The sequence below is a fragment of the Carassius carassius genome, chromosome 36 (genome assembly GCF_963082965.1).
Source record: "Carassius carassius chromosome 36, fCarCar2.1, whole genome shotgun sequence".
Taxonomy (NCBI): domain Eukaryota; kingdom Metazoa; phylum Chordata; class Actinopteri; order Cypriniformes; family Cyprinidae; genus Carassius; species Carassius carassius.
The window spans coordinates 1,642,657-1,660,156 of NC_081790.1; the positions used below are offsets into that span (position 1 = coordinate 1,642,657).

General features: G+C 36.2%; 1 protein-coding gene across 1 annotated transcript in view; it reads right to left on the reverse strand.

The window, feature by feature from the left end:
* Nucleotides 1–17,500, reverse strand: part of tcf4 (transcription factor 4) — a 148,061-nt gene that overhangs the window by 79,711 nt on the left and 50,850 nt on the right. Inside the window, exon 6 of the mRNA XM_059525733.1 lies at nt 448–506. Coding sequence (XP_059381716.1) covers nt 448–506 — 59 coding nt within the window. The remainder of the gene's footprint in view (nt 1–447; nt 507–17,500) is intronic.

A 17,500-nucleotide genomic window follows, 5' to 3' on the forward strand; every position in this document is an offset into this window, starting at 1 on the left:
CACAACTAAAAATTTTATATTTTATACTTCTTAAATGTATTGCATTGAATATTTTTTTAAAAATATGAATAAATATATACAATTAAAAAAATATATAATTATTTAATTAATATAAAAAAAAATTATATATATTGCATATATACATGCATGCATTTTTGGATCATCTGTGATGACTGAATAAATATTGTTATTTTTTTAGATAATAATTTTTGGAAAGAACATACTAAAGAAAGAGTCATAGAAAAAGAGCATAACTAGAAAAATGCAAATTTCCATGATGGCTTTTTTACTCATTTCTGTGGCTTTTAATCACATATACAGTGAGAGTCAAAGTCAGAGATGACAATCTCCACACTGATTTAACAGCTCTAGACTCTTACCGGATGACAAGACACAACATCTGAGACACATTTCTTACAGTGATTCTCATCTGAGAGAGGCTCTTACCTGACAGCCGTGAATGCTGGAGTCCCGTCCGTACGAATACGATGCTCTCTCCGTTTTACCTGTTTAAAGAGACAGAGATTGGAATATTAGCAATCAATTAAATCTAGAAATAAGCTTTTAAAAACTCCTTTAAACCTGCGAGAACAAGCCAAAACAAACATCTGAAAACTGAAAAGACTCAGAAATCAGCGGCGATCGCACGAATCTGAGCATGTTGAGCAGACAGCTGTCGTGAGGCTCACAAACGCCGAGGTTATTCGAGTCAAACGCTTTGATGAACAATCAAGCGTCGACTAGTTGCTCTGGTCTGAGAGAATGAAGATGTCTGACTTGTTTTTTTGTTTTACTGATGTTGCGACTGTTAAGAGAACAAAGAAGCGACGAGCAGGCCTCTCTTTGGATGTGAGATCTGGTATTAGCAGAATAAAGACCTTCTCAAAGTCTCACAAACACTCGTCTACAGGCTGTTAATTATATAGAGGAACATGCTTGAATGCATTCTGCCTTTAACTGCACTGGGCCGGGCCGGGACCGCCGCCAAACACACACACACACACACACACACACACAGCAAACATTGTTAAAGTCTCGTGACCTCATCCAGTCATAATCAAATGAGCCCAATTACAGAGTCCTGCTCATGTTCTCCTGCGCTTCTGACCTGAGCTCAGTCTCCGAAACGGCTTTTAATGCTTGTGACTTGAGGTCTTTTGAATAAAACAACGGTGCTATTCAATACGCTAACTACTAAAGTCATTGCCATTCCTCATGAAAATGTACCATAGTATCCACGGAGTAAAACAAAAAAACATACTACAGTCATTATTACTCTAGATGAAAATCTCAGCAGTTGTGTCTTCTAGATATTTTATGCATCAAAATCATGATCACAACAAAGTTATTTACTACTAAAATCTCTCTCTCTCTCTTAAAAAACTGATTGTAGAGTAAACAAAGTAGATAAATGTAAACTCATTTAAAAATGACTACCATAGAGTAAAATTAAGTACATAACTGTAAAATATATTATAAAGCATCATAATTAGTGTATATCTAATTGCTCACATAAATACGACCATCTTGCATAAAATGTTTTATGTATCTAACAGCCTAATTTAATAAAGAAAACAAAGGTATTTTCTACTGCAAACCTTCAAACACTCATCACTCAAAATATTAACACAGACCAAAAAACTCAAAAATTTTCATAAATGAAGATAAATATATGGACAGCAGTTGTGTTTCTAGACGTGTTACATGTCAAACAGCCATCTGTTACAACTGTTCACCTTCAAACACTAGTTTCTGCTATCTCTCAACAATAACCAGTAAAACAAAGCACTGTGCATACTACCACCATTATACAGTAACTCTAAAATCATCATAAATGAAGTACATGAAAATGTACTTCACACAAAAGCTATTTCATGATGTCAATCTACCCCGAAAAAATCACAATTCACAAAATTGCAACAGTTACAGTTGTGCAAATTATAATGAGAGTGGTGCTACAACTCAATTAGCACTGTACTGTTACTATGGTATTTTGGCAGGAAAAACTATAGGTACTGTGGTGAATTTTTCTACTATGGTGGATACATGTGCCAAATCAAAACAGGGAAAACAACACAAAATAAAAGCATAAACCTCTTTCACACACACACACGCGCACACAGGATTCACTGTACTCTGTTCTGATCTGAACATTTACCCGGTAGCGTCCCAGAACACTCAAAGGTCAAACAAGAGGTCAACAACTAGCACACGCATGACCTGCGTCCAAACACAGCGAAATCTGCTGCAGTGATCTGAATCACCATGATGATCACTGCGCTCATTTTAATACTGTACATTTGACTGCACACAGATGCCAAACGTCCAAAACACATTTCATACATGGACAAATAACATTCGGCGAGATCTGATGGTGAAATAAACCATCTTTCTCATTCTTCCCAGTGTTTGACAGTTTCCTTGAGAGATCCTGACGTGTTGCTGGATTCAGACACACATCTTTATAAATCCTGCTAATCCAAAGGACCGTGAATCTGGAAGTGGGAATGAAATCCGGAAGAAAGCTGGAATAGGACGGGAATGCCACAGATGGAACATCACTCCGGAAAAACGCACACATTGAGCACAGATGCTGCATGTGTACGGCTCTCGCTCTTTCTTTCTTTCTTTTGTTTGCTTTTACTTCAGTTTGTTCTTTAGCTTGTTCTAGTTTTGGACCTGAACAAATAAAATGAACACCATACAGTACGTCCATATGGAAAAAATCCATACTTAATCTATACTTACTTACAGGACAAGAAATCATAGATGTTAACTAATAGATATCTACATACATCCCATATACAGTAGATTAATCACAGTAAATAAGGACAATTTATTTTGCATTACTACATTTCTGTAATAGTATGTTTAAATATGAAAGTGAGGCATCGTGTAATTGAATATTCACTAATGTGTGTTTCCAGAAAATAAATATGAACGCTGGATGAAGCCAGATGCAAATTTCTTGTTTCACTTTGTTGACATATTAAGAGTTTAATGTTTTTATGGAGCGGTTTTTAGATTTCTCTTTTTATTAGAGCATAAATCAAAAAATACCATCAACAAACAGAAAAAAAAGACATTTTGTATGTATGTTTTCAGAAATCAAATGTTATATAAATCAGTGTGAACGGTTTATGAACAAAGTTCAAGTTTTGGTGCATGTAAGTGCTGCTGAAGTTTAGAGATATGTGTTTCAATTGAAATCTATAGATGCAAAAAGATAAAGAGCAATAAAATAAACACTTACATATCTACTCAGGATATTTTCTTTCCACTAATATGAAATAACCTAAATAACCTAAAATCTCAAGCAAAGTCAAAGGGTAATTGTAATGTTTTGAAATGGGCTTTTGCATAAATATATCAACACATAAGAATGAGAAGTTGAGTGATATTGGATGTTTTTCATTTAAATGCGCAGCGATCACATTTATTTAATTTAAACACAGCCTTTTAAAGTTTAATAATCATATTAGGGCATACTGCATTTCTTCTGTCCCCAAATGTAGGACCTCTTATATATTGATAATTAAGACGTGTTATAGCCTTAAATTTGATCAAACTCACATTGTAAGACTCTGTCTCTATCTTTTTCCTCCTGCCGCTGGTTTCTCATGTTCCCTCATTAGCTTGTGTCTTTGTTTGTCCTCTGATATTTTAACGCTAAAAATATGGTTTTGACTTCTAGCACGGGCTGATTTCTCCCGCTGAGTCACGCTGAAGTTTCTCTGCGGTTTTGACAGACTATGAGGGTGTTTTCAGCACACGCATGACAGCCCCTCATTACACGGGAGAACACGCGCCCCGTGAATAAGTGGTTTTGTTATGGATAATAACTGGCTCATAATCATCAGCTAGTCAAAGACAAACCCTCTCTGACTCATCGACACCGGCGGATTATGGATTATATTCAGAGTTTGCATTGCGCCGGACTTTCTCGGGACCAGCTGCGTATCATCGCTGTCGTTAGTGCACGTTATGCGAAATACAGACGTCGTACGTTTTCCTGCTGAGAAGCACAAAAACAAGCTATTTTGCTTGTTTGGGCCCGTAGCTCATTGCACTAATAAATCGCGTTGACAAAATGAAGATTACACTCAATCTATCACATCCATCCGAATGCAAGTGCGCCGCCGAGCCAAACTCGGCATTAAAAAAACACACGACCAAAACAGTGGCACATCTTTAGCTTAAACCGCAAAAAAACAAAACATTGATTTGCATTCAGAAGTGATCATTACAACACAAAGCATCAGGATTGAGAGCGTCTCGCTGCCAAACTGAGATCAAGCAGGTAGAATTAACGCGGAAACGGACTGTTATCAGCAGAGAGAAAGGTGCCGCTCAAAATCGTCTTTCTCACACACGCAGCTTCTCGCAGCCAGATTCATCCGTGCCAGAGTTTTTTTCTTTTCGGGAGGGGGGCAGGGATGAGAGGAAGACAGAAAGAGAGACAAAGAGAGACGGAATAAAAAATGTGCTTAACCTTGTGAAACAGTTCATCAAAAAAGCGACATGCGATCGACAGGACGTGTCTCAGTACATGAACATCAGACAGCTGCTCCGTACACACAACACGCAGATTAAACATACAACTTCTGATATAAAGACGGAGCACAGAGATTGTCATGTTAAAACCTGAAAAAAAAGCAAAAACAGGTTTTGGGGGAAGATCCTCTTTATAAATCACAATATTTCATGTGAATTTGTTCATCTGATGTCCAATACTGTTAAATGTCATCACTTCGTAATTTTGACAAAAACGAGAGAAACAAATCATTTATACTGCAATTTATGATCAATGCATGAATAAAAAGGAAACAATCAATAACAGTATCTATGATGTTGTACACCTCTGAGAGTTAACCTACAAATCTTGAGTTTATGTAATCATAGATAAACACCACAGTAACAGGGTAAAGGTCAAAGGTCATCATCCACGATGGGTTCATAATAGACAAGCATTTAAAATTTGGGTGTTGGGATGATTTTTTTTATGTTCTTGAAAGAAATCCAGTAAAAACTGTAAAATTGTGAAATATTTTTTCAATTAAACATAACTGGTTTCTAATCGAAAATATAGTAAAATTTCATTTATTTCTTTGATGCAAAGCTGATTTCTTTTTTTTTTTTGCATCATTCCTCCAGTCTTCAGTGTCACACGATCCTTCAGAGATCATTGTAATATGATGATTTGTGGCTCAAATTATCATCAATGTTCAAAACAATTGTGCCGCTTCATATTTTGGTGGAAAAACACATTTTCTTTGATGAATAGAAATTTGAAACAGAAATATTTTGTGACATTATAAATGTCTTTACAGTCACTTTTGATCAAATTAATGCGTCCTCGCAGAACAAACATATTAAGTTCTTAACAAAAACGTAATTCACCTTAATCCCAGACACACATCAGGCCTGTATTCCCTTAACTAACCTCCACACCCAATCCTAAACAACCCACAATCAGCCACACAAACACACCATTTCAGAGGTTAGAAACACTTAATAGAAACTGTTAATGTCACTGTACTGAAAAAAAAAAGAAAAAAGACATCCAGATCAGTAGTTTGGATAACCAAAGGAAGAGACGCCGGCTCTATTAGGCAGCTGAGGGCTGCTTATAATGAACAATAATTTGGAAATGATGTCTCTTGACAGGCAATTTCTTAGAGAAAATTAAGCTACACAATGTTTTGCTCTCCCCACCCCGACATGGAAAACAAATATGGAACGGCTCCAGCGTGGCAGGGCTTCCTCGGGTTTTAATCCTGTTTGATGCGTGGTCTGCACTCACGGGATGCTTCTCTCGCCCCGGGGAGATGCAGCGAGTCCGCCCTTCATCTCCGACCCTCCGCAGCACAACCTGCGGAAACCCACAGAAAGCACATAAACCCGACCGCAGGCCCACCAAACCCAGCCGAGACCGCAACCGTTTGAAACACAGCCAAAGCCACAACAACCGGCTTTATTCTATTCATCACGGCGTAGAAATACTGCGAAAATCTGTCAAATATCCTGACTGACAATCAAATGCATACATATTCATGCTTTTGTTTACATTGAAATGAAGGGAAAAACTTATCTAAATGCGCTAAAGAGCATAATATGAAATTAAATAAATTAATAAAAATGTATATGCGAAGCTTTGCTTTTGATTGTATGTTATTGTATATAAATAAATAACTGGGATATTATGCAACATGATTCTTGCATAAGAGACTAATTACTGATAGCAAAAGCATGTAATTAATAAGCAAACTGGTTTCAGATGCACACAAAGTGACATTTTTATTTTACTGTGCGAGAAGCTTTAAAAAAACAAGGCTGCATATGATGCTGACGTCTCTGAGAGCAGGTGCAAAAACAGGACGGACTTCATATTCACTGCGAGAAAAAGATAGATCTTTGTGAGTGTTTCTGTGCTTTTCTTACTGCTGATTGTCTCGGCTGGTTTTCCAGTAACTAACAGTATCTGACAGCTAATCTAAATATTCCTGGAGCCGGAGTTATGCGGCATCTATGAGAGATGTCAGATATTAAATTAATATCTGTTTCTTAAGCAACATGCTACAGCAGAGGTAATGAAAGAGCGAACAGCTCAGGCTTGCTTGGTCAGGCCGAAATACATTTTTTGACTATTGGAAATCACATTATAAATTGATCAAATATATATATAGTATATATTAGAATATATATATATGTAGAAAGAAATTATACACTTTCAAATTACAATTTCAGTGTTAAAAAATTCATTCAAATTATTAGAAAAGTGTGTAATTGGCCTCTCCTTACACTATTAAAAAATAGTTCCTGTAAACAAAGTTAATTTATTTTTCTTTGTCTAAGTAAAATATTAAATAAAATACAATCTTGTGAATGAAGAAAGCATTACAATATAATTTGCATCATGTTGGGTTATTAAGCTTTATTCTCTTGCACAAGAGCTTTGCATGTAGGACACTCACAAAAGCCACATGCATAACCAGACTGGGTTATTTTTTAGGATGCTGTTTAATGTTTACGTCTGATTGCAGCGTGCTGAAGGAGCTCCTGACATGCAGCACATTTCTGACGTGTAAAAGCCTAAATGCATTTAGCAGCTCATCGGTTTAAAATAGTTTCAGTGAGGTTTGACGAGGAAAAAAGACAAGGTAGCGTGTTTTGGAAGACGAGCTGGAGTGCTGCGGCGTCTCTGATAGAATTATGAAAGTGAAGCTGGCACACGGGCAACTCCGGAGAGCCCTGATTGGTCAAGGTCGAGGTTCGGGGGTTGGACGTGCCACTGTGTTCTCGTGCCAAGTTCATCTTTAAAGAAGCGCTCAAAGAGCTTTTCATGTCTCCAAGCCAAAACGTACACAAAAACCCTTTAACGCCACACACACTCCGCAGGTTCAAATGCACGAATGGATATTATCAGATCCAAAAGCACTCGGAGTGGGAGTCTGAATGTGTTTTTTTTTTTGACACCTTCAGTAACCTCAAAACCACATAGTTAGACTTGTCATCACGTCCATTCGAGTTCAATGAGGCTGTGTGGAAAATTATTTAAAACAGGGGGAAGGGTTAAAAAAAGCCTGGCGCTTGTGGGGGAGGCCGTACGGACATGAATCACTCGTACTAATACAACAGTTTCCATGACATCAGTGGGCACCAGGCCAGCGTGCCGACAGAGTCTGAAAGGTACAGAAGGAGAAGGCACAGATCCGCGGGGAGCCGAACAACGCATGCACAACGGCCTAAAAACATTGTCCTCCTTCGCTCTTTATGCCACGTCAAAAAATTAATTTTGCACATTGCTCCGTCGGCGCGACCCGTTGAGATTTTGGCTCAGGGAAACTGAATCTGATGCGCTATCGATAGTCAATCGAGAGGCATTAAAATTCACAGTGCTGGCGGGGGATTGCCATGCACTTGTTAGGCTCCTTTGATTGCATGCATTCTAGGCAGAGAGCCCCATGCAAAACAGCCCTCGTTAAACAAGGTACGCAGATCAATATAATCACCAAAGCCTAAAAAACATCACCGTGCAACTTCCAGGAGGCGCTTGGCAAATGCACATGAGTTTGTCGGTGGCGTTCAGGGGTTGCATCGCTTTGAATACATTTGGCAATTTGGCACGTTCGGCACGGGGGGAAAAAATTAACCTCGGCCGCCGTTACAGGTTTGGCATTAGTTATGAAGTTGAACAATTATGTGCGAGCAGAAAAGTTGGAAGCGTGTGCATCCGCTGCTGAAATGCGGCAGACACTGCAGATTTTTTGTTGGCTCGGTGACAGCGTTTGCAGTGCCAAAGCCCCGTGGCAAACGCGAGCGATCGAAGAGCTGCGGATACTCTCGTATCGGTGCCTCTGTAAATCTCCTAATCAACATCAGCGCCTGTCCTCTTTTGTCTGCTACTTCTCTTGCTTTTGTTTTAACACAAAGACGCCGCGTTTTTCTAGTTCCTCTTTGTTTTTGAAGGATTTGTTGCGTGATTCCGACACAATGAGAACGCGGGGCTTGTTTTTGTCGAGTCTGAAAACCGAAACAATGTTCTGCGTTGTATTTATTTACGGAATAAAACACCAAACCGAAGCGGCGGTGAGGATTACTTGTGCCGACAATAAAATACATCACAGATCACAAGACAATTTAGCAGAATGATGAACAAAAGAACGTCTCGCTAAAGCTCACCATCTTACTTTGTGCAAAAGAGCGCTTAGATAGTCTTAAAAATCACATCTGTACCATATGAGAAAGACACACAGAGAGGGATCTGTGCCAAATGGGAACGTTCGATGGGGCTTAGCCGATAACTCCACATTTGCATGGCTTTACGAGGGGAAAGCCGCTGTTTGCGTGGATATCTGAAGTGTGGAGATGAGCACACAGGTCGAGAGTTGTTTTGTACCATGCACCTTTTTTTTTTTTTTGGAAAGAACTGGCTGTCAGAATAATTAAACGCCGTTAAACGCCGGTGACAGAAGGCCGTGCTTTGATACGATAAGGCTCATCTCCTGCAAAAATCTCACAGCACACGTCTGAAAACTTTTACTTCTCCATCTGAATTAAAACGTCACCTCGTTTTTTATTTTTCTCCTCCAGAGCTCGAGGAACATGTTTCTTGCCAAAGTGTGTTTTAAGCAAACAGAAGTGAAATACTGTATTCTGGACGCCGTACAGAAGCGCTAACAGGCATTGGAAACGTTACATTAAACGAAAAATAAAAAGGCTTCAATAACACCCAAAGGCTTCAGAGGAGTTATAAAAGGAAATCACAGATTTGAATAAGCTTGTTTAATAGCCTTTAATAATAGACTTAAGCTAATAAAATTGTCCTTATGAATTCATTTTAGCCCCTGAGGTGATCTCACTGGAAAATAAAATGCAGTCCAGTTTAGAAACATATCTCAATGATTATGGCATGAATGAATGATAAAAGCCTAAAAAGCATAGTGAGGGAGCGATATATTCGCTGCTGCTGATGAATCTCAATTACAACATACTGGATCAACGACATCTATTTATATATATATATTATATGCTTATATTAATATTTTATATAAATTACTTATATAATAGTTAAGTGACATTTACTTAAATGTATTTATTTATTTATTTATTTATTCTTTCATTTATTTATCACAGCTAGACATTTACCTATATCTATTATCGGCTAATTTGCATGTAGATATTTGATAAATTTCCTACCGTAAACATATCAAAATGTAATTTTTGATTAGTAATATGCATTGCTAAGAACTTCATTTGGACATTTCAGGGTTTTTAAAAAAAAATGTTGCACCCTCAGATTCCTGATTTGTAAATAGTTGTATCTCAGCCAAATATTGTCCGATCTTAACAAACCATACATCAATGGAGAGCTTATTTATTCAAATAAAAATTTACCCTGATGATGGTTTTGTGGTTCAGGGTCACATGCTGTATATACATTCATATTACTGTGAAAACAACAGTCAGGTAACTTCCCCTAAAGTCTGTAGACTGACAGAAGGAGAAGAACAAAGACAGAAGAGAGGTGTAAACACATCATAGAGAGAGAGAGAGAGAGAGAGAGAGAGAGAGACAGACAGGATGGAGGTGTCTCTCTACCTGCACAGCTGCTGCTGCTGATGTTTGCTGCTGTCCAGCACCTGTTTGAGAAACACTCAAATCTCAAGCAGCAAATTCAGATGAAAGCAAGAAGTGGAACAGCTTTGAGGGAGACGCACACGCACACACACACACACACACACACACACACACTTGCACATATGCACACGCACACACACAAGCACACGCACACACACACACACACAATTAATATTCAGACTGATCCCTAATAAGTAACTATGTGCAGAAACTGCCAGAAATAAAACACAGAGTGACAGAGAGTGTGATCTGTTCACCACCTCAACACCTAACAAACTCCAAGACATTTAATCAATCTATGCACTATTCATTCAGGGAGAAATTCACTCATCATGAAATCAAAACTGAACGTTCTTAAAAATATAGGTTCTGTATTGGCATCGATGGTTCTCTGAAGAACCTTTAACATCCATAGAACCTTTCAAATGTATAAAAGGTTCTTTATAGTCGAAAAGGAACTGTTCACTGAAAGGGGTCTTTTGTGTTCTTCAATGGCATCACTGCAAAAACAGCCCTTTGGAACCTTTATTTAAGCGTGTATGTGCATATTTTGCACTAAAGTTGTTTCTTTGTGCTTGAAACAACTTTCTTAAACGAATATATGCATCTTAATGGATATGTTACTTCTTTATTACATTCTGATCAAATGACATCACTGACCAGACAGGGCAGATGAATAAAGAGTCGGTGTGAAGAGTTTCTCACATTCATTAATAGACTGAATGGTATAAACAGTGTGTGTGTGTGTGTGTGTGTGTTTCCGGGGGTCTCTAATGGCTCCTCTGCCTCCCCTGGTGGCAGTAATTATGGACCTGCGGTGGCTTTATGTGAGAGAGAGAGACGGGCAGAGCAGGTGACGTGTCTGTAACAGCTGGAGAAAGCGGCTACAGCTGCCGAGGAGTCTGGGAAACCTGCGCCGTACTGCACCGAGTGAGATCTGACACCGACCAATCAGACGCCTGCTTCGTCATGATGTCATCCTCATTATGAAACAAACACCTTTCTGTCTTCTGATTGGTTACAGCTGAGTAGTACTCATATTCCGTAGACCAATTCTCAACATAATAGATCTACATTTACATTTAGTCATTTAACAGACGCTTTTATCCAAAGCGGCTTACAAATGAGGACAATAGAAGCGATCAAAACCAAAAAAAAAAAAAGATGTGCAAGTGCTATGACAAGTCTCAGTTAGCCAGGTGTATGTGTATATAGTGATATATAGTGTTGTCAAATGATTAATCGCAATTAATCACGATTAATCATATCCAAAATAAAAGTTTTTGTTTACATAATATATGTGTGTTTACTGTGTGTATTTATTATCTATATATAAATACACATTCATTATATATATATATATATATATATATATATATTAAAAACTCATTATATATTAAAAAACATTTAATATATTACATATATTTGTATATGATTATAAATAAATACATGTAAATATTTTCCAAATATATGCTGTATGTGTGTGTATTCATATATATATATATATATGTCAATTCATTCTGTAGCCTACTTGTTCAACAGATCTGTGTACTAGTGTTAAATATTTTTAACAATATTGATAACGTTTCTGACAGATAATAGTCAGAAAAGGTCTGCAATCTTTTTTAATTACCATCAGTTTAAGTGCCGGTGATGCAGTGTTGCCAGATTTTGCTTTTAAAACAAATAAAAACCTAAAAATAAATTAAAAAATAAACTGAAATTATTTCAAATCTTTTGCAAATGAGATAAAGATATCGCTGACTCTAAACTGCAACTTCCCACTTTAGTTACTTTCTAAATTGTCAAATTAAGTCCAAAAACCAACCCAGGCAGGCACTGAAAATACAAGCCTCTAAATACATTCCTGCAACACTTTTATTATGATCTTATTGCAACATTCGAGGCAGTTTCAAAGTGAAACGTCCAGTGATGTTAAAACATCAGTATGTGTCCCTAGCATGTTTTTGCTACAATGATATCGGCTCGTATTGCTGTGTATTTGTATTACATTGCTTCAGGTTCATACTGTGGTGGTTCATAATTCAAAATATCTGAGGAGTGGTGCTAAATGTTAATGCTCTATCGTGTTGGAAATATCCCTTCCACCAAACCACAATAATAATAATAATACCCGATAATGTGAACAAATGCAAAACTGGTGTAAAAATGGATTGGTTGATGCAACTATGCCACAGATTTGAAATGTTGCAGCATCTTAAAATTGCTTTGATGTCATAAATTTAGGCCTTATTAATAAAAATTGTGGACCTGCAAATCATACGTTGTGTGAAAAGAAATAAAAGTTGTCTGAGTATTAATGCATCTAGTGTTTATTCCATCTGGAAACTGCAGTGATTCGTATGTATAGGTACATTTTTTGTATTGAGAGCCAATGTTGTCAAAAACGCTTAAAATAACTGGATCTCAAGACTCAAGACTCGTTCAGTGTCTCACAGCAATTATTTTCAGACCAAGGATGCTAAACATTCATGCAAACTGTCTAAACTGAATTACACATGCAGACATTCAAATGAGGATATCTATATGCTTAGTACTTTCTCCTCCTGCTGTACCGAAACCATACCGAATCGTGACTTCAAAAAAAATATTTGTGCAATGTTACACCCCTGCTAGGAACCAAAAAACACCAGTTCGTTCCCAAACTGTGCCACATTCCCAAACTTCTGCTGGCTCTGGACATTCATGGCCTGCGGAGGAGCATCCCACGGTCCTATTCTTTCCCAGAACCCCATCGTCAAGCGTTCCACTCCGTCGAGGACGGTGCGCTCGGGCCGGGGACAGATGGAGCAGGTGGAGAGCTGGGTTCAGGAGCTTTGGCAGCGGCTGTGATTAGGGTAATCACACAGAGAGCTGCATGGAATATAAAACATCTCTCACTCTCAAACAGGACGCTTTAGTGCTCACCAGGGATGTTACGACATCCAAATCTCACGATACGATAATATCTCGATACGATACGATCACATGAAAAAACTTGGCAAGAAATGAAACTTCAGTGCATTTTAAAGTTCAATTATTCTATCTAATGCACTTTGAGGGTTTAAAATTAAGCTCCAACACATGTTCCTAAAAAAAGAACACTTAACTCAGCAAAAAGTCCTTGTACCTGAACTTTAGACAAGACACAACACTCTTTTTATTTGTGATATACTCTCTCAATCTACATTGCATTCACATTAGTGTTTTAGGAAGCCAAACAAATTAGAATATAATAATAGTAATAATAATATGTGTGCTGCGTTAGGCTAACTTGCTCACTTGCATAGGCTATCATTGCTCTTTTGTTGATTTTGAGTGCTTCTGTTGTCCAAATTTGTAAGTCGCTTTGGATTAAAGTGTCTTCTAAAGGACTAAGTGAAAATGTAATAATGACAACAGTGACAGCAATAACCATTTATTGCAAAACAATTGCTGTGTAAACTAAACTAAAATTAATATTTCATACTAAGTATTTTATTTTTCCTTTATACTACAGTAGAGAAAAAATGCAATACTTCTTTCCTAATTTCCTAAAATAATTTGGCCTGCATTTAAACCACTAGCTGTCAGCAATTCATACTGCACTACAATTCATACGACAGATACTAATTTAGTATTTGTATAATAATAATAAATAAAAGCAGATTATTGCACCGTTTTAAAAGAAAATACTACTTTATTTAGGATTTATTTATTTAATTAATTTAATTAAACGCATTACATGGCATTTATTTGGGTATTTTTAAATTTACTAGCCATTTCTGAGAAAAAAAACATCTGTGAAAATGTAAATCCTTAACCGTTTTATTTTTTCTTCAGTAGTTTACTAATGTTAACATTCTGTCCCTCTATTCTGATGTTTTGGCCTTGACGCACGACTGAAAGTTGGTCTCCTGTCAGCGTGTCACAAACGTGCACACACCTGAGACGTGACTTGTGTGAGACATCTGGATTGTTGTGTGTGTGTGAGATTGTGTTGTTTTCTGTGTGTCATGTTGACAGGCGTTCAAAGGTGTAAATCACTGTGTTCCCTGCGGAAACTAAACTACTGCATGAAACGTGTGGAGATGCTCTTCATTAACAACATCTCAAGATCTTACAGCTGTCCTCAACTCCACCGCCGTTTTTGTTTAAAGAAATATTCTGGTTTTACTGAAAGCATCTGTGACACAACGATTGAACCTCACATCTACAGTGATTTTTACACTTGCACTTTTAAAACATACATTTTAAATATATACATTTATAATAACCTTTGAGTATATAAATTTTTTTATTTTAAATGTGCAAATAATTATTTTAAATAAATATATAATTTATTGTTAAAAATAAGTTATTTTATAGTTTAAAATATTATAAATAACACTTTTTAAATACGTTTTTAATTATTAAATAAAAACTAAATGTAATTAAATAATTGTAGTTATAAATAAAAGTTATTATTTACAAAATGTACAATTATTTTTTAAATGTCGTTTATATATATATATATATATATATATATATATATATACCTAATTTAAATCATAATAAATATTTTCATTTATTATTTTAATTATTTGAAACAATTAATACACACACATTTTACAAATAAATAGCTTTTCAGTTATAAATACGTATATATATATATATATTTATTTATTTATTTTTTATTTTTTGATAAATTAGTTGATTATTAATTTGCAATAGTAAAATGAATATAAGATTTATTCCAAATAAAACAGATCTTTAATGAAAATGTTTTTGAATTGGCTGTTTTACAATATCAGTTATGCACATTATGGGCCTCAATCGTGAAGGTTGATAGATAGAATCATAAAGGGCCTCAATACTTCCAACATAAATAATTAATAAAAACATATTTGTGTTGTGGTTATTGCTGCATTCTAAATAAACTCATTTTCTGTGGTAATTGACAGCAGGCCGCAGATTCTGAGAGCAGGTTTGAGTATTTAACCTGAAATAATGTTCAGGTCAAACCCGTGGAGAAACTGACCGCTATTCACCCGCTCCTGTCCGACAGCAGCCGCTCAAGGGCCGCCGAGGATGCTGGGTAAATCTGAGAGTCACACGGGTCAGCGTCTCCAGGCGGATCGAGCCTCGCGATCCTTCATACAGCCGCCCGCAGACGAGCCGTTAGCGCTTACAGCTAAAATCTGCTTCCAGAACAATCCATTACAGCTGACAAGTTAAATGTTGCATGCGACACCATATGGCATCAGAGCAGGATACTTCATACAGGAGCGAACCCCGAGAATGCATCACAATTAAGGTGTTTGGCTGCAGTCGGGATACTGTCTCCAATCCCGCATCACTTCCTCCAGCTTCTGTCTTCCCCTCATCCTCACACACTTATCTGTGCGTTTGTTGGCTTAATTGATAGCCGTGCCTGATGTACAGCGCAAAAAACCCCACGAATGACACAGAACACACAGCATCCGCCGAAGCAGTTACTGCTGCTATGAAAAAAACAACCAGCAGCACAAAAAGACATTAACATGACGGATTCTTCAGTTTCTAACTTTGTTTCCTATACGAAAAAAAATGAGAGAGAATTGCAGCCAATCAGAACACATCCCATGTACAATATACAGTTGTTTGGGCCAATGAGATCGCACTGTGGGCGGAGCTACAAGATAAATAGAAATCAAGCTAAATGTCCTCAGATTTATCCCTTGATGCATCTATCTATCTATCTATCTATCTATCTATCTATCTATCTATCTATCTATCTATCTATCTATCTATCTATCTATCTATCTATCTATCTATCTATCTATCTATCTATCTATCTATCTATCTATCTATCTATCTATCTATCCTTGTTGTGTTGTTGTGTTTAAGTGTGTTTCTCAATGCCCGATGCCACTTGTACACATTTAAATTAATTTCTCTAGAGTACTGTAATTCTATTATAACTCTGCAATAACTTCATTTTCTGACAGCGAGCAGCATAGTTTTGCTTGTTGTAAGCCAGCCAGAGACACAGACGAATAAATAATTCAAATAATCTTTCTGTGCAGTAAAGCCTGTAATATCTTCATCCGCTGGGCGTTTCTCTCTGTGTTTTACCGAATCCCAGTCATATCTGTCTGATAAACTACAAAACATGGGAGATATTACAGCTAAAAGCCTCAAAATAGACTATTTACTTCATTAAAAATATCTGTCTTATTGAGAATGATGTTAAAATATTATATTGAAACAATATAATCTTTACCTTGTATTATAATACCAAAATATGATACGAAAATAGTATTAAATAAATCTTAATATTACAACATCTAATCAAATTCCAGAAAATGAGTAAATCAAAATCAATTGATTTTTTTATTTTATTTTTTATTTTTTTATACGCTTTACTAAGTTTCTTTGTTGTGTCTTTTTCAAAGCATATGTCGATTTGAAATGTATAATATTATTATATAATATAATAACATTATTATTATTTTGGTTATTTTTGTAAATTAAGACACTAAGATGTTTTTTTTGTAATATTTCATTTCAGTTTAAATTTCTTATATTTTAAGTGGTTTCAGTTCATTTCATTATTTATTTATTTTAGTATAATTGTAGTTTTTTAAAGGTTAAAATTGTATATTTTAAATTTTTATTTTAAGTTTTAGTAATTTTGTTGTGTGATTTGTCTTATATGTATTTTTTTATTTGTATTTCAGTTTTATCTTTGCATTACATTACTAAAAGTATGTGTATATATAATATAATTCCAGCTGATTTTTATTTTAATTCAAGCTAATTTTTTATGATTTTAAATTTGGTTTATTCAACAGCCCTGAATCTCAAATAAATAAATAAAAAAATAATAATTAAATTTAATTAATTACAATTAATTAATTTGAAAAAAATCACAAATATATATATATAAAAAATAAACTAGAATTATACTCAAAAAATGGGTGTGCTTGTATGAGCAAACCTCACACCTATGTTGCTAAATGCCTAAAACAAAAGTGTCCTAAAGTGTGTTTAAATCTAATCCAGCACTATAGCTTTCTGGGAATCAGCATGTCTGGCTCAGACGGGTCATTCTGTGTCTGTCGTATCGACACCTGAGAAGCTTTGACTCGGACCACACACTAAATGAAACACCTGAAAGCCTGATATAATTAAAGAGGATGGGAAAACATGTATTAAATAAATCAAGGGCACAAAATATAATGAGCCTCACACCTCTGCTCAGCACCAGGGGTTTGTGGGTAAAAACAGCCGCTGAACAGCTGGAGAAAGATAATGAGACGCAGAAAGCAACCTACTTCCTGTTTGACGACGTTACACAATGCACGCGCTCCTCTGAAATAGAGACGTTTAACAGGGTTTCAAGGTCGAGCACTTGATC